Source organism: Chiloscyllium plagiosum, chromosome 19 (genome assembly GCF_004010195.1).
Source record: "Chiloscyllium plagiosum isolate BGI_BamShark_2017 chromosome 19, ASM401019v2, whole genome shotgun sequence".
NCBI classification, from domain to species: Eukaryota; Metazoa; Chordata; class Chondrichthyes; order Orectolobiformes; family Hemiscylliidae; genus Chiloscyllium; species Chiloscyllium plagiosum.
Genome location: NC_057728.1, coordinates 10,062,329 through 10,085,825, shown reverse-complemented (window position 1 = coordinate 10,085,825; position 23,497 = coordinate 10,062,329). Strand labels below are relative to the sequence as shown.

At 41.4% G+C, this 23,497-nt stretch overlaps 1 protein-coding gene across 4 annotated transcripts in view; it reads right to left on the bottom strand.

Moving 5' to 3' along the window:
* The window catches only part of pphln1 (periphilin 1), a 155,512-nt gene that overhangs the window by 64,246 nt on the left and 67,769 nt on the right, over positions 1–23,497 (bottom strand). For all 4 annotated transcript variants that reach the window (XM_043709067.1, XM_043709071.1, XM_043709070.1 and 1 more), the window contains exon 5: positions 434–621. In XM_043709067.1, the coding sequence (XP_043565002.1) occupies positions 434–621 (188 nt within the window). The remainder of the gene's footprint in view (positions 1–433; positions 622–23,497) is intronic.

Genomic DNA, 23,497 nt, shown 5'->3' with positions numbered 1-23,497 from the left:
AGCGCATATTGATTAAGTTTTCCTCAGTTTTACTGATCCTTATTTAGTAACCATTCCCCAGGATACCCTATATACATTTTCCCAAACATTTCATTACTGCCAAACATCAAGATCCCAAATGGTAACTATTGTGATTTCAACTATCAAGGATACAAGTTCCATCAGGTAATATTAATTTAACTTCACAAATGTGAGGTGAAGCACTGGGATAGTGAGAAGCAATCTATTCTCTTCTTCCTCCAAGCTACGTTTGCTCTGATATGATGCAAACGTTACTATTTGCTTAGCAATTATTGCAATATTTCATAAGAAATCTGTTATTATCTGCAATATTACCATAGGTCATTCCATAAAAACTTAAATGAGCATGCTTTAAAAAGTGTATTTTTGCAAATGGAACTGCCCTGCCCATCCTCTCCTTTGACACACTTACTTTTGCTGAACTGGGATGGATGAGAAGGTGGCTGCTTGTTTTTATCTGGCGAGTAACTTCTGTTGCTGATACTTGATCCAGAACGGCTATGAGGAGATTCTCTTCTGGAGTATAGTGCTTCTCTTTTGTGAGGAGAACGCTCTCGAACATGCGGAGAGGAATAGAAGTTCTTTCTTCTGAAGTTATCCCTGTGAGAATATTACCAAACATTATGTTTAAATCATTTTTTTTTTAACGGTTCCACACTTATTTTAAATCTTGCAAACATAAGCTCACCTACACAAATATCCAATAGCATTCAACATCACTCAATCTTACAAATTCTAAATGCAATGCCATTTAACACTAGAAAAATTATTTTGTAGATGCACATCCTCTAAGTGTCACAATACCTACATATAGAAGTTTCCTCATCACAGATGATTCATTGATTAAGCCCTACATTTTAGAACAGCTCACCCTTTGATTCACTCCACAGAGCATTTGTCAATTAATTTAAGTATTTTTAGCATAATGAAATCCATTTCCAGCACTCTTTGAGAATGTAACCTTCCGGGTACACTCATTTCCAATGCATTTCTTATACTTGGCAGTTTCAAAACGTTAGGAACATCCAATCTGACCAGCAAAAGGAGGGGTCAGTTGCAAGGTTTTCAAAAGGTCACCCAGTGCACTTCTGGGGTCATTGAAGAGGAGTTCAAAAGGAATAGGTAAGTGAGACTGTCAGTTGGGGAAACAGAAAAAGACTCCATGTTAGGGGATACTGCTGTTAAAACTGCTGCTTAACTATACTGGTTGTGTGTAGTGAGGACTTGTGGAAAACCCGCTTCGACAGTTCTGTTCAGCTGGGGCTCAGGAAATCCTAGAGTTGGGAAGGAGCAGCAGCAGCTAAGTTGAATACAAAAGCTGAAAGTGGGGTTGAAAAGTCAACAAACAATGACTGCTGGATGGAACTGAGCAGCATTAGAATTCAAAAAACGTCAAGGAGCTATACTATGAGGGGTCTGTAAGAGACCACATATTTTTTGGAACCATAATCAGAAATGGAAGTTAGGTTGCCATAATTGAAAACCCAGGAGTATTCTGAAACTTGAAAGTCAGTTGCTGCATACTGTTGCGCTGCATTAAGCAATACAATATTGCTCTCTGGAAGTAAAATAAGAGTGAGAATTCAAGACTGACTAGCACCAAAAATCTTCTGTTAAGGAATTTCTGCCTGGCAACAGCTCTAATTGGTTGACCTGCAAGTGTTTAAAAAGTTACACATGGCAAAAACAGCAGAGAACGAAAAGACTCCAAAGACGGCAGACAGATGGTATCCACTCTCTCTTTCTATGTTGGGGAAAAGACAGAAAACTCAAGAAAGTTTAAAAGAAAGAATTTGTACAAGACCTGATCAACCATTGAATCGAAGGACAAGTGTCATTGTACAGGCAACAATGTATCATCACTGCAATGATCAAAAGATAGAAAAATAGTTTTCCACTATGTCATACAGCTATAGACCCTTTGGCCTATCAAGCCAACGTATCTACACTAAACCTACTTTCCAAAACATGGCCTTGAATGTTATCACACTTCAAGGGAGATGTATTTTTTTTAAATTAACGAGAGTTTTGATCTCTAGTACCCTTCCAGACTGTGCATTCCAAGTTCCCATCACCCTTTGGGTAAAAACCTTTTTGCTCCAATCCCTTAAAACTCTAACCCTTCACCTTAAAAATTATGCCCCTCGTAAGTGATCCTCCAACTAAGAGGAACAGTTGCTACTTATTCTCCCTTGCATTACCTCTCAATCTTATACACCGCAGTCAGGTCCCTTCTCAGCCCTCTCTGCCCTAAAGAAAACAACCTATTCACCATTTTATCATAGTGAAAATGCTCCAACATTCTGGTGAATCTCCTCCAGTGCAGTCACATCTTCCTTACAGTGAAACAATCAGAACTGCACACAGTACTTCAGCTGCCACTTAACCAGAGCTTTGACCAACTCCAACATACCTTCCCTGCTTATACAATCTCTGCCTCAAGTGATAAAGTTAAGTGCTCCATACACCTTCTTAACCATCTTATTAACCAATCCTCCTGCCTTCAGGGGTCTGTGGACAAGAATCCCAAGATCCCTCTGCTCTTCTGAGCTTCCAAGTAACTTGCCATTCACTGAGTACTCTCTTGTCTTGTTACTTCGTCCAAAGTGCATCACCTCAATCTTTTCAGGATTAAAATCCATAGGTCACTGATCCGCCCATCTGACCAGCCCGTCAATATCTTCCTGAAACCGAAGAATTTCTTCCCCATTATTAACCACTGAGCCAATCTTCCTGTCATCAGCAAATTTGTTTTCCATTCCCCCTGCCACACATTAGTCTACATGGTTCGAGATTTGTGTAAATGATCAGGGACTGAGAACGAACCAGTGTTATGTCATTGAACATCTACCTCCTGTCACACAAACAGCCTTCTACCATCACCATTTTCTGTCTCCTACCACAAACACAATTTTGAATTGATCTTGCCAAGTTACTCTACATCCCATGTGCTTTCTCACTTTCCTGCCAAAGGTTTTGCTGAAATAAGTATATAAATTACATCAGCTGCAATATCCTAATATATATACCTGATCATCTCCTTGAAAAATATATTCAAATTTGTTCGGCATGACCTCCTTCTGACAAAGCCATGCTGACTATTCCTGTTCAAACGAACCAGATTTTCTCCAATCCTTTCACAACCAATGGCGAGACTTAGTAGTCTGCAAATTCCTAGTTTATCCTGATTATCCTTGTATGGTCTGGACTTATCATTTTAATAATTTTGGTCACCCTCTCTATAGCTTTTTTATCCCCACCCAGTGTATGTGGTAAACCATTTGTCTTTTGCCTGTCTTAATTGCGATTGAACATTTATTTGGGGTATTGAAGGGGTTGAATTTAAGCTGCATAAATTAGAAATTTTTTTGTTTCATGGTCCTGGCTAAAATGGTGTGTTGAAATAAGGAGAGCTGCTTATGACCGTTACTGAAGAAACTTGGTCTGAATAGTCCATCTATTGGTCATTTTTGTGGTGTATTGGGGCTTTATATAGTTGCACAAGTTGTCGCAAAATATGAGGCATAAGAATTGACACACTTTTCCCAGTTAAGTTATGATACAGTGAAGTTTTCAAGCAAAAACAAAGTATTATAATTTCTTGTGAATTTTGATGAGATTTGATGGCCCACTTTGTCAAAACGATCTGGGGGAATTGCTGACTCTCTTTTGATTGCGTTTGTTATTTGATATGCATGGTGGAATGTTCAATCATTGTCTATTCTCCATATTTACCATGTTAATTCATGGTTTTAGAACAAAGGTGGACATATGTTATAGATTGTAACATTGCAAATTAAAGCTTGTTGTTGTTTGTTCAAAACTGAAGAACCTTGTGGATTTATTCTCTTATTCCTAACAAAGATTTCACCCTTTGTCTACTTTCAAATAAATGTTACTGGTCCCTCGCTAGCTTGTAACTGCAATGTGGTGGTCTGGCTCAGGATCACAACAATTTACAGTCAGTTATGAGTAAAAATAAAAAAATGCACTAAATCTAACTGGGTCTTCCATTTAGAGACACTCCTGCATTAAAACTAAAACTATTTGATTAGAGTTAAAAATCACACAACACCAGGTTATAGTCCAACAGGTTTAATTGGAAGCACACTAGCTTTCGGAGCGACGCTCCTTCATCAGGTGAATCACTCCTTCATCGCTCCGAAAGCTAGTGTGCTTCCAATTAAACCTGTTGGACTATAACCTGGTGTTGTGTGATTTTTAACTTTGTACACCCCAGTCCAACACCGGCATCTCCGAATCATGACTACTATTTGATTAGAAGTATTTATTCCAAGAATTTGTTTTTTGCCAGCACTGATTTCTGTTCTACTACCATGTTCAGACTGATTTTGAGAGTTCTACAGACCCGACAACTACCCACAGACCTCACAAGTGGTTACATAAAATGTGCATATCTCCACAACTGGCATTCTATTTTATCATGAAGAGTGTGATTTTTATTCTCACCCCAAAACTCCAGACTTTCCCAGTTTCTCAAATGGCTCATTGGATAGCAATCAGGAGAAGATACCCCCGCTTATTTTTCATTTGAATAGTAGCATTAACTGTTGTCCTGAGGGGAGTTAACTTGACACCCTGGAGTTAAGGCCCATGAACGTCTGATACTTTATGCTTCATTGGGCTGTGGCATTCCTTATTTGGAAATATGTGACAAACGTTTCAAAGCTCATGAGGTAGATTAAAAAAAATACAAGGAGTTACTATTTTTGAATGCTTATTTATATGTCCACAGATATTGTGGTTAGCTCCCATCAATAGAAAAATGATATTGAAACATCACTCAATATTTTCATTTTTCTACCCAGTGACTGGATTCTATTTTGCCTTTTCATCCCTGTCTTGTTAAGTCTTCCAGATCCTCTTTACCTTCTCTGCAATTTGCTTATTTTATTGCATTGAGTTTTCACTGTTTAAATCTTCTCCCACACAATTGCGAGTGTCGTCTCATCTGATGGTTTATGCCAAACAAGGCTAAAGTCTGCTGACAGTTTTAAATTCCAGGAAAAGTCTGTACAGCTTCATCTTGGAAAAGAGAGTTTTGGCATAACCATTGTTCTGAAAGTAGTTTTGCTGGCTTTCAAATCACATGTTTTACTGCTATTGTACTTTGCAATGGTTGAGGCCACCAAGCAATGTCATCCACTGTTGCTTTAGGGGCCACCAAGCAATGTCATCCACTGTTGCTTTGTGGGTTATTTGTTTCCCCTTCAGTGCCTTTGTTAATACCCTCTTCAATTTTTGTGGCTTCTATTTTGACAGTTCGTCATTTCTTTCCTTCCCAATGCTGGTTGATGCAAGGTTTGTTCGTTTTTTAAAAGGAGAGGTCTACTGGCAACAAGTCAACTGGCTTAGAATGTTGGTGAAACTTCTAAGTCTTGCAACCAGCAGGATCTGTTCTACGATCAATGACAACACATCTTGAAATGTTGCGAGCACAGTAGCTTATATCTGCATCATGCCTTTTAACAGGCAAACTTCCAGAGATGCTCCATGGAAGGATATTTGGAATGGACACGGACGTCGATCCAAAGGAGAGTTCAGGAAAAGCCTTACTAATCAAATGGCCCACTGGATAGCAATCAGGAGAAGATACCCCTGCTTATTAAGGCTACTAATCAAAGTTCTGTGACTGCATATTTTCAATCTTTAGTTAGGTAGCTTACCAATGGCAATTATGGTCAACATTGAGGCCAGTAACACCCATTCCCTTCTCACCACTTCATAGCTTATAAAGTTTTCTTTTGAATCATGTTGAATACCGTAATTGCTGCAGTACCGACATGGTCGTGTTTCCATCAATCTCATCTTGGCCTATCTTAGGTTCTTTCAATTGAACTCCAAATTTAAACAACAGTCCGAACTAGTGGATTCCTTCAGAAATAGATAGAAACCTGGATAAGGTAGATACATAAACTCCAAGAGATTTTGATGAGGCATGTAAAAGATAGAACTTTCCCAAAATCAAGATGAGTGAAGAAACCTTTTCGATCAGTGAATGGTTAGAACTTGAAATGCTCCATTAGAATATACAGGTTGTTCTGCTAGAACGCAACAGTTATGTTTCTCTGCAACCTCACACTATAGAAAATCGCACTATGGAAAACCACTATAGAAAAGTGCTAATGTAGGAAATCACTATACCTGATTAGATTAGATTACTTACAGTGTGGAAACAGGCCCTTTGGCCCAACAAGTCCACACTGACCCTCCGAAGAGCAACCCACCCAGACCCATTGCCCTACATTTACTCCTTCACCTAACACTACAGACAATTTAGCATGGCCAATTCACCTAACCTGCACATTTTTTTTTGGACTGTGGGAGGAAACCAGACCCGGAGGAAACCCACGCAGACATGGGGAGAATGTGCAAACTCCACATAGACAGTTGCCTGAGGCGAGAATTGAACCCGGGTCTCTGGCACTGTGAGGCAGCAGTGCTAACCACTGTGCCACCTGTTCAGTAGAAAGTTTGCATTATCCAAAAAGTCTATAATTCGTCAATCGCATTATAGCCAATTCACGCTGACAAGACTCACGTTATAACAGAATGACCTGTATGTGGTGGAGGCAGGTCTGATCCAAACATTTAAGAAGAAATTGGATGGTCATTTGAAAAGTGAAAACATATAAGATTACATAGAGAAGGTGAGTTTTTACCATGGATCTTTGCGGGGATCTTTGCGGACTGAAAGGGCTAATGCTGGACCTGCAGATTTTTGATCTCATAAGGCAAGACATGCCAGGAGGCAGTGAATCCAGAAAGCAGCATTTGCTTCCTTTGCTTTCTTGCTCTGCCACCACTCTGCCTCATAACTAAGACTTCACAATTCAAAGAACAACACATCTTGATGGGCAAGATGGCGCCATTCTGAATGAGTAGTAAAATGCTTCTCCCAGTCAGCAACATCAATGCTGCCATACTCCAAGGTAAACTTGTGTCTTTGAAGCTTCTTCCTTTGTCATTCCGTGAAATATTAGTCATTTTACCATTAGGAAAAACAGGACCTCGAGGATGAAACATTTTATCAATCATCTGCCTCAATGTCAAGCTGATTAACACTGAATTATGACAGGGCTCTGAACCCACCAATGCCCCGGCATCACATTCTATTCTAGGAGTCCAGCTACAAGACCACCATCATTGCTACTTGCATTCCAGGAGAACCACACTGGACCTACCTCACCACTGCCAATGTTACCGTTGCTCCTGTCCATCTGCCAGGAGTACCAGCTCAGAGCTACCACTTCACCACAGCTGAAGCCCAATATCCCCGTTCCGACCCCAGATGCCGCCTTCTCTGCCGACCACAGAGGCTGCCTTGCTGTCGCCTCCATCTTGAAAGCAGGTGCTGCCACCACTCCCTAGAGTCCTGCACAATTGGGCCCACAATCATTACACTGTGGTGACATCTCTCACTGCTGGGCCCACACTTACTGCTGTCACAAATTCCCTCAGGGCTCACTCTCCCTGAGGAGCTACCAGTAACGTACATGCCTGGAGGCCACCTCACTCTCGCCCTGTTGAAGACACTGAAAGACTTTTAAATGAGAAAAAGTAAAAAGGAGTAAAAGAACAAAAGTAAAATGGACAAGAGAAAGAAAGAAACCAAGAAAGCAGACAGAAGTGGACAAACCCTAGGCCAACAGCGCTGCTACTCCGCTTACAGCTTTTCTGGTTCTGTAAATTAGCTGCATAAATTAGTTAACTTTTTCTTTGTTTTAGGCTCCAATGTTTGTACTTTAGGCAGTTAAATTTGATAAGTGGTTATGTCTAGAATTCGCATTTTCCGTATAATTCCACCTGGAAATACATTAATACAAAGACTACAATTTGTCAAAGCCATGAGCAATTAACCACATTATTCTCATAAACACCTCACGCTTCTATTTCAAGGATGCCAAAACTGGCAGGGTGCAATGCTTTCCATTTTTAAAAAAGCAGATTTTGAAATCTATTTTTACTAAGTATAACAGATCTGAACTTATCAAATTATTGTCAAAATCATACTAATATCCAGCTGACAACAAACAAGAGTTGGAAAGATAATGCTGCACCATCTGAAAAGGCTAACAGTGGTAAGCACTATTTTAAGGAGATATAAGCGTCTGTATAATATTCATTAATATATGAACACAATCACAAATATTTTAGGTTTCAATAAACAAAGCTAGATCTTACCTAACAGTCATAGCATATCTCTTTGTCTTCAGTCCTCTATAAGAAGGAAAAAAGATTGTTCAAATAAAAATGACCTAAAACTTATGCAATAATGGCATTTTTTTCTGCTAATGCAAGTCCAGAAAATTACATTAATAAAAAAAATGAAGACAGAAGAATTATGTTTTAAATCAATTAATAACTGATTAAGAGGAAAACATGTGATAGAGGATTTGGCACATTATTGTTCTAACTCTTGGGCCTGTGTTTACATATAAGCCAGATTCAAGACATGCCAAATTAAAAGTCTTAAAGAATGTGTTTCGGCAGTACTTAACCAATTCCTAATGGGCTCAACAATAGTCCAATAATTTTAATCTAATTCACAATCATACTAAGAAAAGAGATACAAATAATTGGACAAAAAACTGGAGTTGTAAGTGTGCGTTTCTGAAAACGGTTAAATGATTTGAAGGAGCTAAATGTTGAGCGTTTCTAATGTGCATGCGAATATACAATCAGTGGTAACAAAAGATTACAAGTGATACAGAAGTGTTATACTCCCTCATTCTAATGGCACCCAGTTTAGAACTTCTCTCGGTTCTGGAAACTCAATAATTCACACGTCCAAATGTGGAGTTGAGAGTGTGTTGCTGGGAATGTCCAAATGTGGTTGCCATGAGTTGGCATGCAAGTGAGACCATGGAGAGAGCCCTTGGTATACTCAACATTATTGACCGACAGGGGGTAGAAACCATTGGAGAAATTGGCAACAAAATAAAAACTGAGCATAATGCGCATGCTGTTCTTGGTGTGAAAATTGTCCAAACATTTGTGGCAAAAGGGAGAGATCAATGAATTTAACCTCTTACAGTTTCCACACTGTAAGTAGTCTAATCTAATCTCTCCACATACTGCTGATTTGCATCACTGTATTGTTAGCCTTGTGAAAGTTGGAGCTCTTAGAGATTTACCAAAGAGTTCCAAACATTGCTGCATTTGTGCCTTATAAACATAGAACAGTACAGCAAAGGAATAGGCCCCTTGGACCACCATGTCTGTGCCAACCATGATGCCATTCTAAACTAACCCATCTGCCTGCAAATGGTCCTTATCCCTTTAGTCCCTATCTGTTCATAATGTCTGTCTAAATGCCTCTTAAATGATGCTATTGTATCCACTTATACAAAATCCCCTGGGAACATGTCCCAGGTACCTACCATCCACTGTGTAAAAGAAGTTGCCTTGCACATCTTTTAAACCTGCCCTCTCTTACTTGAAACCAATGATCCCTTAGAATTTAATTGTCAGTTGAACTCACCTGCCCTGGAGATGTGTCATAACATGTTTGAATAAGTTATTTAAAAATAATTTTAAAGTACTTCTTTATTTATGAGATATAGCTTCATTGAATGCCACTTGGCTTCCTTGATTCCAAAAGGAAAACAGAGTCTCATTCCTACAGATATTACATTGTTCTTAAAGATTTTTAATTTGTTTTTCAAAAACAATTATTTGCTGTCTGCCTGTTTTTAATCTCTCGCTCTTTCCCAATTTTCCTTTCCTCTCTGTAATTTTGTATTTGTACCTGATATCCCTCTAATTCACAATATTTACTTCTCTGTTTCATTTCAATATATAAGCTCAATGGGTTAAAGAGATGGACTATTAGTTCCACCATTCACCAAAGTTCTAGATGCCTTGCTGTCCACGTACTGAATAAGACTGTAGGAAATAGGACCTGGAGTAGGCCATTGAGCCCCTCAAGCCCTGCTCTGCTATTCTATAGGATCATGGTTGATCTGATAGTTTTCACATTCACTTTTCTGCTCTTTTCCTGACTCTTGATGCCCCTACTGATCAACAATCTCTTAGCTTTAAATATATAAGGAGACATAACAAATCGGAATGGAAACATAAAAAATGCCATAGGACCAATTAAGGACACTCCACTGTCTTCTGCTTAGTTCCACTAAGATGTGGGACAACAAATAAATAGACGTTCTAAGTGATCGACCTGACCAATCCTCAAGAGACGTCAGCAGCGTCAAAGCCTAACTGGATGGTCATTTAACAAAGGAGATGCATGCCACGAGTGGACATAGTATATTCTGTTGATACTAACAGACTGTCTTAGGATATTTGAGCACATAGCATGTTCAAGGTTTAAGAACCCAATACTACAAACACACAATGTAAATATACTCAATTGTTTTGGAGAGATGGTTGATCCACAGTCTTTGTTTCTTTCTGCCTTTGTTTTCTACCTATGAATTTCTGCACAGCAGAGTGCTTTGTGAATTTATGTGTTTAGGTTTAAAGAAGATATAGCTAAAGTTTGCATAGCAGTCATCAATAATCCATTTTGCCTCTAGTTAAAAGGATAAGTTTATCACTAACAAACTAAAAAAAGTTTAGTTACAACGCGAGGTTCAAATTAACCACCCTGTTGATTCAAATGGTCATTTCTACATTTGTGAAGGCTCATGGAATAGTGACACTTGATTACCAACACACTCCTCCCATCGGAGCCATGACTCTGAAAATTAAAGACAAAAGCATATCAGGTCCTGGATCTACTCTGGAAAGGTTTGCACTAATCACTGCATGGAAACTCAGCTAGGAAGAATTATGGATTGTCTTTTGTATGTGTGTAACATTTTCTTTCTAACTATTTCATCAAGAAAACATTGGGTCATATGTTAAAGGTGTTGTATCTGCCCTTCATGATACTAAATTCTGGTATACGGAGTCCATGATGACAGCCAATCCATTTTAGTTCTATACATAGAAAGAGGGAAAGTAGGCATCATCTTGCCTCAGTTGTAAAACATACATGACACATCAAGGTGATTCTTAGGAGCAAGCTGATGGTTTAAAAGGGTCTATTCTTAGGTTGTATGTTTGCAAAATGTGGGTGACTTTCATCTGTTAGGAATAAAAATAGCAAATAAGTATATTACGATGGTTAGACACCACAAGTGCAAGCTGCCAAGTCTGTTGGCATTAATCAAACCAAAGCCTCCAGGCCTTGGTAGATTGAGCCCATCTGCATGACGGAAATGGTCACCATACTGAAAGACCTTTTGCATAGCTAGGAACCAGGCCCAAACCAATAGTAGAGCGCCATGGCTTGATTTCAAAGATACTTGGAAGGTGTAACATGAAAGCTCGAAAGATAGAATATCACATCTGGGAATTACTAGCTTGAAACAGAAGAAGGAGATGGTAATACCTCTTGTGGGCTGACATACAACACCTAAAAAGACCACTGCCTACACCAGCTTGACAACAGGGTCCAATTCCAAAAACAGCTTTCAAAATTGTTTCACAGTTTTATGTGCAAGTCTTTGGGTAGAAATTGCCTCTGAAGGAATGATTTTCACATCCATCAACAAATGAGGACCAAGTGATGATCTCTACTTCTAAAGTCTGCTGCAAAGACACTACCTAGTGTAGATGGATAAATACAAACATAAATTAATTTTTGGGTGTGCCTATTAAATATAAGAGGAGAAAGTGAGGTCTGCAGATGCTGGAGATCAGAGATGGAAATGTGTTGCTGGAAAAGCGCAGCAGGTCAGGCAGCATCTAGGGAACAGGAGAATCGACGTTTCGGGCTTCCTGAAGAAGGGCTAATGCCCGAAATGTCGATTCTCCTGTTCCCTAGATGCTGCCTGACCTGCTGCGCTTTTTCAGCAACACATTTCCATCCCTATTAAATATAAGACAATCACCTTAACTGACTTTAACAGCCATTTAAAAATTCCCCGGTTACAACCAGCAAGGTTTGCCCTAATTTTGAATTCTAAAATGGCTCTTGCGGATTGAAAGGTAGCAAATGTAACCCCACTGTTTTAAGAAAGGAGGGAGTTAAAAAAAAATGGAGTTAGAATTTCTTAAGGATGTAACTAGCAGAATAATAAGGGGAAACTAGTAGGTGCAATGCATTTGAATTATCAGAAGGTTTTCAATAGGTCCAGGGATCGCCAAAGTGGGTACACAGCTGCTTTGACAGTGCAGTTAGTTACTAGGACTATCTGACATTATAATACTTCAAGCTGAAATACATTTCATATTGTGGAAGAACTCTCTTATTACTCACCCCAAGGCAATGCAGCACTCAGTCATTCTTGTCTCCTAGTGCTGTACCCCTTTCAAAGTGCATGCAGGACCAGATCAACATTTAGTCTTTTTAACATCACACAGATTCCTTAGTACAGCCCCATTGATAGCACACCAGCCCTTGAGTATTCTCACTACAAGAGTACAGTACTCCTTTATTCCTCAACTTTGAACAATGCAGTCCTGACTCACCAAATATGCTACTTCTCAGTACTACCCCACCGACTATTCTACATTAGCAATAATGAGACATCTACAAATGGACTTCAACAATTGCAATGCTGTTGGAAAGATAGTTGTTAATTCCAGGTTCAGGCTCAAATTATCCTGATGTTTGACACAGAATGCAACAGATTTTTAATGGGAAGTCCGATAAAATTGTACGACAGTGACTGGCTTCCCAAATGTTACATTTTTGTACACTGGACGAAAGATCTCAAATTACACATCTTGTAGCACTGCAACACATTAGATGTTAGATTAGATTATTTACAGTGTGGAAACAGGCCCTTCGGCCCAACAAGTCCACACCGACCCTCCGACAATCAACCCACCCAGACCCATTCCCCTATATTTACCCCTTCACCTAACACTATGGGCAATTTAGCATGGCCAATTCACCTAACCTGCACATTTTTGGACTGTGAGATGAAACCAGAGCACCTGGAGGAAACCCGTGCAGACACAGGGAGAATGTGCAAACTCCACACAGGCAGTTGCCTGAGGCAGGACACAGCTTGCCTCTAAAGTCAGTGCATTCACTCCCCCCAAACCTGGGAGTAGAAGAGTTAAAGTATCCAAACTATATGTTTGAAGGAGCGTTTCTGTTTCTTCTGAGGTCACTGCTACCTGCAATCACAAGTCCCTGTCAGCTCCTACTCTCACTGGCTCACAGTAGAGTTAGGAGTGTCCCATACAAGGCCCAGTAAAATCGGAATATTAATTTAAAATGGTGGTTTTCTGAAGCATCGGTGCAGAAAATCCACCAAATAGGGGAACTTTCTCATCCCTGAAAGTCCTATGCAGGAGGTAGCAAACAAAATCAGAGCACGTGAAATTGGGTGTAATATACTTGCATGGACGCAGAATTAGTTAACAGACAAAAAACAATGAGTCGCAATAACTGGGCTATTCTAAGCTTGGCACTGTGACTAGTGGGTTATTGCAAGGATCAATGCTTGGGGTCCAGTTAATCACAAATGATTTTAATGGGGGTCCCAAACATAATATTTCCAAGCCAATGATAAAAAACTAGGTGGGAATGTGAGTTATGAGCAGGATGCATAGAGGCTTCAAGGGAATTTGGAGCTTGAAGATTGACGGTGAGTCAGCAGGCAAGAACATGGCAGACAAAATAATACGAAAAAATGTGATGTTATCCATTTAGGTAGGACAAACAAATGTAGACTAGGAACTGTTGATATCAAAAGCATAACTTTAAATTATTGAAAGCTAACATGTAGCTACAGCAAGAATTAGGAAGGCAAATGGTATCTGGAGAGTGGTGTCCAGTTTTGGTCTCCATCTTTTTTTTTTACAAAAAGGAACATAGTACAGCACAAGAACTCGCTCTTTGGCCCACCAAGAATGCGCCAACATATGATGCTTTGCTAAATTAGAAAGCATTTTGTACTTGGTTGAAATGAATTTATTCTTTGCCTATTCATTTATCTGTCAAGGTGCCTCTTAAACGTTGCTATTGTTCCTGCCTCCCCCACCTCCTCTGGCAAGGCATTCCATGCACTTAGCACCCTCTTTGTTTAAAAATAAACTTGTCTCACAAATCTCCTTCAAATTTACCCTCTTCTACCTTAAACCTACATCCCCTAATAATTGATATTTCTATCCTGGGAAAAATAAGTCAACTCTCCATTATATCCATGCCTCTCATAATTAAACTTTTGAGTGAAACCAACCTACGTTTGATCAATCTCTCCTCATAGTTAATGCCCTCCAAATCAGGCAACATCCTGGCAAACTGTCTCTTTACGCTCTCCAAAGCCTCCACATCCTTTTGGCAGCATGGTGCCCAGACCCGTATCCAATCTTAGAAGTATGGCCTAACTAAAGTTCTATAGAGCTGCAAGATGACTTGCCAACTTTTATACTCTATGCCCTGACTTGTGAAAGCAAGCTTGTCATATGCCTTGAACACCCTAATCCACCTGTGGTGCTAATTTCAACGAACTATGGACCTGCATGTCTAAATCGCTGTGTGTTTAACACTACTGAAGATTCTACCATTTACAGGAGTATTGCTAAAAAGCTCATATTTTTCCAAATGCGAGTAAGTGCTACCCCCAAGAACCTTTTCCAATAATTTTCCTACCATTGATATAAGGCTTATTGGCCTGTAATTTCCCAGATTATCCTTGTTGCCTTTCTTAAACAAAGGAACAACATTGGCTATTCTCCAGTCTTCTACACCCTTTCCTGTGAGGAAAGAGGATACAAAGAATTTGTAGAAGGCCACAGCAATTTCCCCACATGCCCTCAGCATTCTGGGATAGATCCCATCAGGTTCTGGGGCGTCGTCTTCCTGAATGATTTTTAAAATATCCAGTACTCCTTTTTTATAGTGACACACGCCAGAATATCAACATACCCCTCCTGAGACGCACTGTCTATCATGCCCTTCTCCTTTGTGAATACCGATGCAAAGGTATTTGTTAAGGATCTCAACCACCTCCTCCTTTCTCCTTGAGTGGACCTACCCTTTCCCTGGCTACTTCTTGCTCCCTGTATCTGTTATAAAATACCCTGGGATGTTCCTTAATCCCATTTTCCAAAGATATTTCATGGATCTTTTTAGTCCTCCTAATACTTTGTTTGAGATCAGCCCTACTATATTTGTACTCTTCGAGGGTTCGGAGAGTCTTCAGTTTCCTAAACTTTGTACGTGCCTCCATTCTTTTTTGAGTTCTCTCTCAATTTCTCTTGCAATTCAAAGTTTCCGAATCTTGCCATTCTTATCCTGAATTTTAACAGGTACAAACTGGTCCTGAACTCTAATCAATTGGCTTTTAAAAGGTTTCTACATATCAAATATGCATTTACTACCAAGCTGCTACTTTCATTACACAATCCCCTGTTCCTGCCCAATATTATGGTAGCTAGCCTTCCCCAGTTTAGTACTTTCACCCAGGACAACACTTATCTTTATCTATAAGTAACCCAAGAGTCAGAATTGTACAGAATGGAAACAGACGTTTCTGCCCAATTCGTCCACGCCGACAGGATTTCCAAACTAAACTAGACCCACTTGCCCCATTTGGCCCAAATCTTTCTTATTCATGTACTTATCCAAATATCTTTTATGTTTTAACTGTAACCTGCATCCACTTCCTTTGGCAGTTCATTCCACACATGAACCACTATGTAAAAAGGTTACCCTCATGCCCTTTTTAAAGTTTTATCCTCTCACCTTAAAAATATGCCACCTAGTTTTGAACTCCCACCCTAGGGAGGCATTTAGAATTATGGTCAATGCTCCCAAAATGCTCCTCCACTGAAATTTTTATCACCTGATCAGGTTCATTCCCCAATAAAAAGGATAGTATGGCCCTTCCCTTGTTGGACAGTTTACATATTGTTTCAAAAAACTGTCCTGGGCTCACCAAACAACTCCACTTTGGTACTAAGCAAGTCCCAATCAATATGGGGGAAGTCAAAAATCTCCTATTACAAACTTGTTTGACATTTTTCCATAATCTGTCCATGTATCTGTTCCTCTCTCAGCAGCTAACTGTTGGAACGCCTGCACTACAATCCCAAAGTGACTGCATCTTTCCTATTCCTAAGGTCTAGCCAGAAGGTCTCACTGGATGAGCCCTCCAGTGTCCTCCCTCAGTGCAGCTGAGATATTCTCTCTAATACAACTCTTCCATCACTTTTATATCCCTCTCTATCTCACATGAAATATCTAAATCCTTGAATGTTAAGCTGTCAGTCTTGTCGCTCTCTTAATTAAGTCTCTGTTATAGCTACAATATCATAGTTATCTGTATTAATTCAAGTTGTAAGTTCATCTGCTTTACCTCTCATACTCCTGGCATGTTTAGTCCTGCCATGGTCAACAACCCATCCCTGTCTGCTGTTTCTCTTAGTCTTATTGGCCTTCGTCTTGTAGTCATTTCACTTGCTGATCTACTGTTCTGGCTTGCCAGACTTCCCTGTCACACTAGTTTAAATCTTCAGACTGACACGAGCAACCTCTCTGCCAGGATATTGCCCCCCCCCCTCCCCCCCTCAGTTTAGGTGCAAACCATGCTTCTTGTACAGGTCCGACCTGCCCTGGAAGACATTCTAATGATCCACATATCTGAAGCACTCCTTCCTATACCAGCTCATTAGCTAAGTATTTAACTGTACGATCTTCCGATTCATAGCCTCAGTGGCACGTAACAGTGAAAGTAATCTTGAGGTTACAATGCTAAAGGCCCCGCTTTTTAACTTCATACCTAACACCCTGAACTCCCTTTGCAGGAATCCATCCCTCTCTGCGCATAGGTCATTGGTACAATGACTTCTGGCTGCTCACCCTCTTCAGAATATCTTGTGCCCACTCAGAGACATCCTTGACCCCAGCAGCAGGGAGGCAACACCATCTTGGACTCTTACTTGCGGCCATAGAAACGCCTGTGCCCCACTATATACTCTCCTATCACCACTGCTCACCAACACTTCAATCCTCCCTGCCAGTTGGGGAGCCACTGATCTGGCTGCTGTTTTCCACTGAGGAGGCAAATCCCCACGCCCCTCACCATACAGGACAGAGATAAGGTAAAATGTCTTCAAAAGGGTGTTGAATCTTTGGAATTCTCTATCCTGGAGTACTGCAGAGGGTCAGAAATTGACTACATTTATGACTGAGCTGAACAGATTTTGAGATATCAAGCAATATGGAGACAGCAGTCCCCATACCTGTGTTTCAGATAGAAAAATCAGACAGGTTTCTGGATGTAGAGCAAAAATGAATGACTTTGTAGCCTAAATCTTTTCCTATTTTCTGTGTTTTGAACTATTTCAGTCAATTAACGCTACCTGAATTTTTTTGGCAGATTTCTTTCAGTTTGTGGCCATTTTTTGTAAGGTTCAGCACTTGCACAATAATTTAAATGACTCAACTTATACACTATCTGCACTGCTCTCAACTGTTTAAAAATTAAGTATGACTTAGCAAGACGGCGGCGATTCTGTAGAACTGCTGCGGATAGCTCGGCCTAACAGCCAAGGCATACTGGTGTTTTTTTGCCATCCTTGGCCAACTTATGTGGTGGAATTATTAGTTGAAAACATCACAGAACACATATTTGTTAATACTTGGGAGTGCGAAGGATGCCAAAGGAAAAAGGAACAAGCAAACAGCAGCAGGGAGGACACTCCCCTGCAGCAGCTACAACACCAGGGACTGCAGCAGCAGCAGCCTCTACTGACCCTCCAGGGGACCTGATAGACTCACAGGAATTGGCTGCGGCGATGGAGAGACTTACCTTGAAAGTTGGGGCTGCGATTGAGGAGATTCTTGCCCAGGTCCAACCTATCACATCCATGCTACAGAAGCATGAGCAGGAGATGCATGGCCTCTGGGAGAGGCTGGAGGAGGTGGAGGGTTGAACTAAGACTTCGGAAGCGGGAATGGAGTCCTCATCCAGTCGAATCCAGATGCTGGAGTGAGAGGTGCAACCCTTGCAAGACCATATCGACGACCTCGAAAATCGAGGTCAGAGGATAAGTCTCCGGATTGTCGGGCTCTGTGAAGGTGAGGAACGTGAGCAGCCTGTTTCTTTGAAAACAGGCTGTCGAAGCTTTTGGGCCTTCACATCGAGTCCAGTAGGCTACAGGTTGAAAGGGCTTATCGGTTTACAGTGCACAGGTCAGGGCTGGTGCAGCGCCTCCGCTCAGTACTAGTGCACTTCCATTCATATAAGGACAAGCAAAAAGTCATAGAAGCTTCCAGATCCCTGGGAAAAGATCCGCAGGCACTGCTGAACAAGGGGTCAAAAATCATGTTTTTCCAGGATTTCTCTGCAGCTGTAATTCGAAAGAGGAAGTCCTTCGATGAAGTTAAAAAGAGGCTGAGGAATTTGGGCATCCAGTACTCCATGAGATACCCTGCAGTGCTCCATTTTGGCCATGAGGACTCAGTTTATAAATTTGACTCAGCAGATAAAGCTAAAAACTTTGTAGACACTTTAAAATGGACGGATTGGCCTGAAGAATACAGTTAATGTTTGTTTCTCATTTCTATCTTTCTCCCTAATAATTTCCTTTTTGGAAAGAGGGGGGAAAAAAAGACCTTGGAATAAGTTGTTCCTTTTTTTAAATAACTGGATTGTCTGATGGGAAATTTTGTGGATGTTCTTTGTTGTCTCTCCCCTTTTTTGTTTCTTCTGTTTCTCCTTTAGTTACAAGTAGGGGTGACATGAAGCCAGGGATGGGTGGAGTGCTGATCCTGACTTGATCTTTTTTCTGTTGATTTAAGGATTTTTTTTTATTGGCCTAAGGCTGGGGCACAGTCCGGGTTTGAAGGAGCTATGAAGGAGAGGATGGGTAGGATGAGTGCCCCCTATGGGCAGGGGGAAGAGTCTTCCATTCAAGGTTTTATAGTTTTTTTTGTAGTTGTTTACACTAATGATAGAGTAATTTTTGTATATATAGTTCTTCGACTCGGAGTCTTTATTTACTTATATTCGGCGCTTTGTAAGCAGGTTTCTCTCTCCCCCAGGGGTTCAAGGGTCTCTGAAAGGGGACATGGCTAAGTGTCTTATTAAATGGCGCACCTGGAACATGAAAGAAAGACATTCATCTAATAAAAGGAAAAAAAAAGTGCTTTCTAGCCTGAAGAGGGAAAGGGTTTATATAGCTTTGTTGCAGGAAACCCATCCTGAGGATGGGGAACACCTGAAATTACAACAGGGGGGGTTATGACCGGGTTTTCTTTTCATCCTTTACTACTAAAAGTAGGGACGTGGCGGTACTTATCCAGAAAAATCTTGCGCTCACATCATTGGAACAGGTGAAAGATGAGCAGGGACGGTTTGTGATACTTAAAGCCCTGATACATGGGGAGGAATGTCTACTGCCCTCCGGCGCATCCCCTCAAATTTTTGATTAGTGCTTTCTCTAAGTTGAGTGCTTTTGGAACACGGCATATTATTATAGGGGGGGATTTTAATTGTCTTTTGGATCAGACAGTGGACAGGATGCCCTGTGGGTCCCCAACTATTTCTTCGCGGGCCAAGCAGGTGGTTGACTAATGCAAGGAGTTGGAGGCGGTGGATATTTAGAGATGTCTCCACCCTATCAATAGAGACTTCATCTTTTTTTCAAACCCACGTAAATGTCACAAGAGGATTGACCTCTTTCTGGCTCCCTCAGCCCTTGTGGATTCGATTATGGGTCGTAAAATTGGGAATATAGCTATCTCTGATCATGCAGCAATGTATTTGGAGGTTAAGGCCAAGAGTGAGGGGCTAGGTTTACGGCACTGGCGTTTGGACCCTTTTCTCCTTAAGGATTCCAAATTTGTGGAATACGTTTTGAAGGAGTTTCAGGAATTCTTCACTATCAACTCAGCCCCAGCTAGTAGTCCATCTATGACATGGGAGACTGCTAAGGTCTTTATTAGGGGATTAGCTATTTCCTATTTTGCAAGCCAGAAACGACAGAAGGAGGAAGAGCAGCGTCTACTCGAGATGCGGTTGAAAGCCGCTGAGGCAGCACATTTTGCGCGACCTTTGGTGACGAAGCTACAATGGATCATGGCCCTCCGGGCTGCCTTGAATTCAATACTGACACAAAACGCAAAGAAAGAACTTGCTTTTGCTAGACAAATGCTGTTCGAATATGGGGACAGGCCAGGGAAGTATTTAGTGTATCTGATGAGGAAAAAGCGTGCTCTCCAATCCATTACTGCAATCAGAGACAGCGCCGGGGTCCTTACATACGATGCTAAAAAGATTAATGAGGCTTTTCAGAGCTTTTACTCTGAATTGTATCGGTCTGAAGGTTGCGAGGACAGGAAAGCTAAAATGGAAACCTTTAAGAACCTAGACGTCCCAGGGGTAACCTTGGAACAGGCCTCTCTCCTTAATGCCCCCTTGACAGTTCAGGAAATACAGGAGGCAGCTAGGCAACTGCAGAGTGGGAAAGCGCCTGGCCTTGGTGGTCTTCTGGGTGAGTTTTATAAGGAGTTTATAGGGATTCTGTCAGGGCTGATGTTGGAGATGTACAATCACTCCTATATGCATGAATGCCTACCACCATCTTTGAGAGCAGCTAATATTTCCCTAATTCTTAAGAAGAGGAAGGTTCCTGAGGATTGTGCCTCATACAGGCCCATCTCTCTATTAAATTCAGATTTCAAGATTCTGTCCAATATCCTGGCACTGAGATTGGAAAGGGTGTTACCCCATATTATTAAAGAGGGCCAGACAGGCTTTATAAGGGGCCGTAGGTCCTCTAATAATATTAGAAGGTTGCTGAATATGGTCCAAGCTTGTCAGCAATGATTGCTTCAAGGATTGGTGATTTCCTTAGATGCAGAGAAAGCATTTGACTGGGTGGAATGGCCATATCTTTTTTATGTCTTAGAACAGTTTGGGTTGGGTGGGGTCTTTGCTAGGTGGGTAGAGGTTTTATATCGCCACGGTGATCACCAACAGGGTGAAGTCTGGGAATTTTACGATTGGTAGGGGTAGTCGGCAAGGCTGCCCTCTCTCACCGTTGTTGTTTACGTTGGTAATATGGCCTCTGCCAGTGGCTCTTCGTCAGAACGTTCACATAACCACTTCGGAAGTGGAATCGAGGGCACACAAGATTACACTATATGCAGATGATGTCCTTCTGTTTTTAAATCGAACCCGATGACCTCCGTACCCCATTTGCAAAATCGGAGGCTATACCTTTGGGGAACCTTAAGGATGTACCAGAAGTTGAAGGTGGCCCTAAGTTTCCTTTTAAGTGGTCACGGACAGGGTTCCGATACCTAGGCATTTTTATTACCCCCAAGTTTGATCTGTTATTTCGGACTAACTTTGCTCACTTGTTTGATAATATTAGGCAGGATCTCCAGAGATGGGAGGCTCTTCCAATTTCATAGTTGGGCTGAATATCTCTCATTAAGATGAATGTTCTTCCTCGTTTGCTTTATCTCCTATGTATGCTCCCTATAATGTTTCCCAGGTCAACGCTGCAGAAGCTTATGGGGTAGTTTGGTTCCTTTGTCTGGCATCGTGGGCGGCCCCTCATCAAACTTACTAAATTGCAGTTGCCTCATGGAGGGGGAGGAGTTGATTTCCCAGACATCAGAAGGTATCAATCGAGTTCCCTACTGCCCTTTGTCTGTGATTGGGTAGGTAACAATCAAAACTCAATATGGCTGGATATCGAAGCCTCCCAGGCAAAGTGCCCTCTTATTAACCTGTTGTTCATGGCTAAGATGAGGACAGTTATGGACCATTGCAGGAACCCTATTGTCATTCGTACAGTCAAGGAATGCAGGGCGATGCGTCAGATTGAGGGTTGTTGACCCAAAACTTCGCCACTTACACCTATAGTTGGCATGCCAGTGTTCGGACCAGGGATGATGGACTCAGGGTTCAAACAATGGGCAGTGAGAGGAGTTTCTAGTTTGGGAGACTGGTTTGAGGGGGAGGTTATGATGTCTTTTGAGCAACTGAGCCGCAAATACGGGTTGCCCAGCAGAGATCTTTTCTGTATTTTTCAGGTTAGGGATTTCATCCAGAAGACGACTACGCTTCTCACTAAGCCTTATAAGACCGATAGAGAGAGATTGTTGCTACGTTCCACAAGCACCCTTTCGGTTAGTGCCCGTATCGCCTGCTGGGTGGCAGGGCCTGGCAGGATATTAACCGGTTATGAGGGGTCTGGGAGCAAGAGCTGGGAGTGGAGATCTCTTCTGAAACATGGGAGAATACTCGAAAGATCTCAATCTGTAATAGGACATGCGCTACACAGTTAAAAGTTCTGCACAGGGCTCATCTGGCACCAGACCGTCTGGCGAAATTTAAAAAAAGAGGTATCTTTAGTGCGCACCAAATGTAAAATAAGTGTAGGTACTCTTACCATTGCTTCTGGACATGCCACAAGCTAAGTGTTTATTGGAGCGCTGTGGCAGGAGAGATAGTGGGGGCATTGAGGACTGAAGTCAAAGTAGACCCGATATCTCTCCTCTTAGGTCTATCGAATTTACCATCTTTAGACGGACATGGGAAGAAACTATCCATACTGTGCATGGAAGAATATTCTGATGAAGGATTCTGGGTAATCCAAGATGGAGGACAAGAAAAATTTCTGGCTGCAAGAGGTGCTCCTTTTTTTGAGGTATTTTAGGTGTTGGGGGTGATTTCCTCGAATGCGATTGCATTGTTTTTCCAAAGTTCCAAAACAAAGTCAAAACAACAGCAGTTTAAAAGGGAGAAGGTCAGACAAAGGAAGCACATGATGAGGACAGTGCAGGAGAGACAGGGAGAGAGAGAGAGAGAGAGAGCACAGAATCAGACAAGTTAATTGTTGTTTTAAGTCTGTCCAATAGAAAGGTTGCAGTAGTGGGTATAGTGGATTCTTTCTTGATTATATGTTTTTGGTGGTAAGTCTCTTGATTAAACTTAAAATATAAGCCATAGCTATTAATTTAACCTGGGGCAGTGTTTGTAGAGGAATAAGACTGTTATTTTAGATTACTTACAGTGTGGAAACAGGCCCTTCGGCCCAACAAGTCCACACCGACCCGCCGAAGTGTAACCCACCCATACCCCTACATTTACCCCACACTACGGGCAATTTAGCATGGCCAATTCACCTGACTTGCACATCTTTGGACTGTGGGAGGAAACCGGAGCCCCCGGAGGAAACCCACGCAGACACGGGGAGAACGTGCAAACTCCACACAGTCAGTCGCCTGAGTCGGGAATTGAACCCGGATCTCTGGCGCTGCGAGGCAGCAGTGCTAACCACTGTGCCACCGTGCCGCCCACCATTTTCTGGGTCTGTAGATTGTGAAGGAGCAAAAAATGGCCTTTGCAGTGATATGTACTTCTTGACAGATGTGGGAGTTTAAAGAGAGTTTAAGGGTTACTGCGGATTATATCTGCCATAAATGCTGTTGGATGCGAATCTTATCAGATTGAGTGGATCGGTTGGA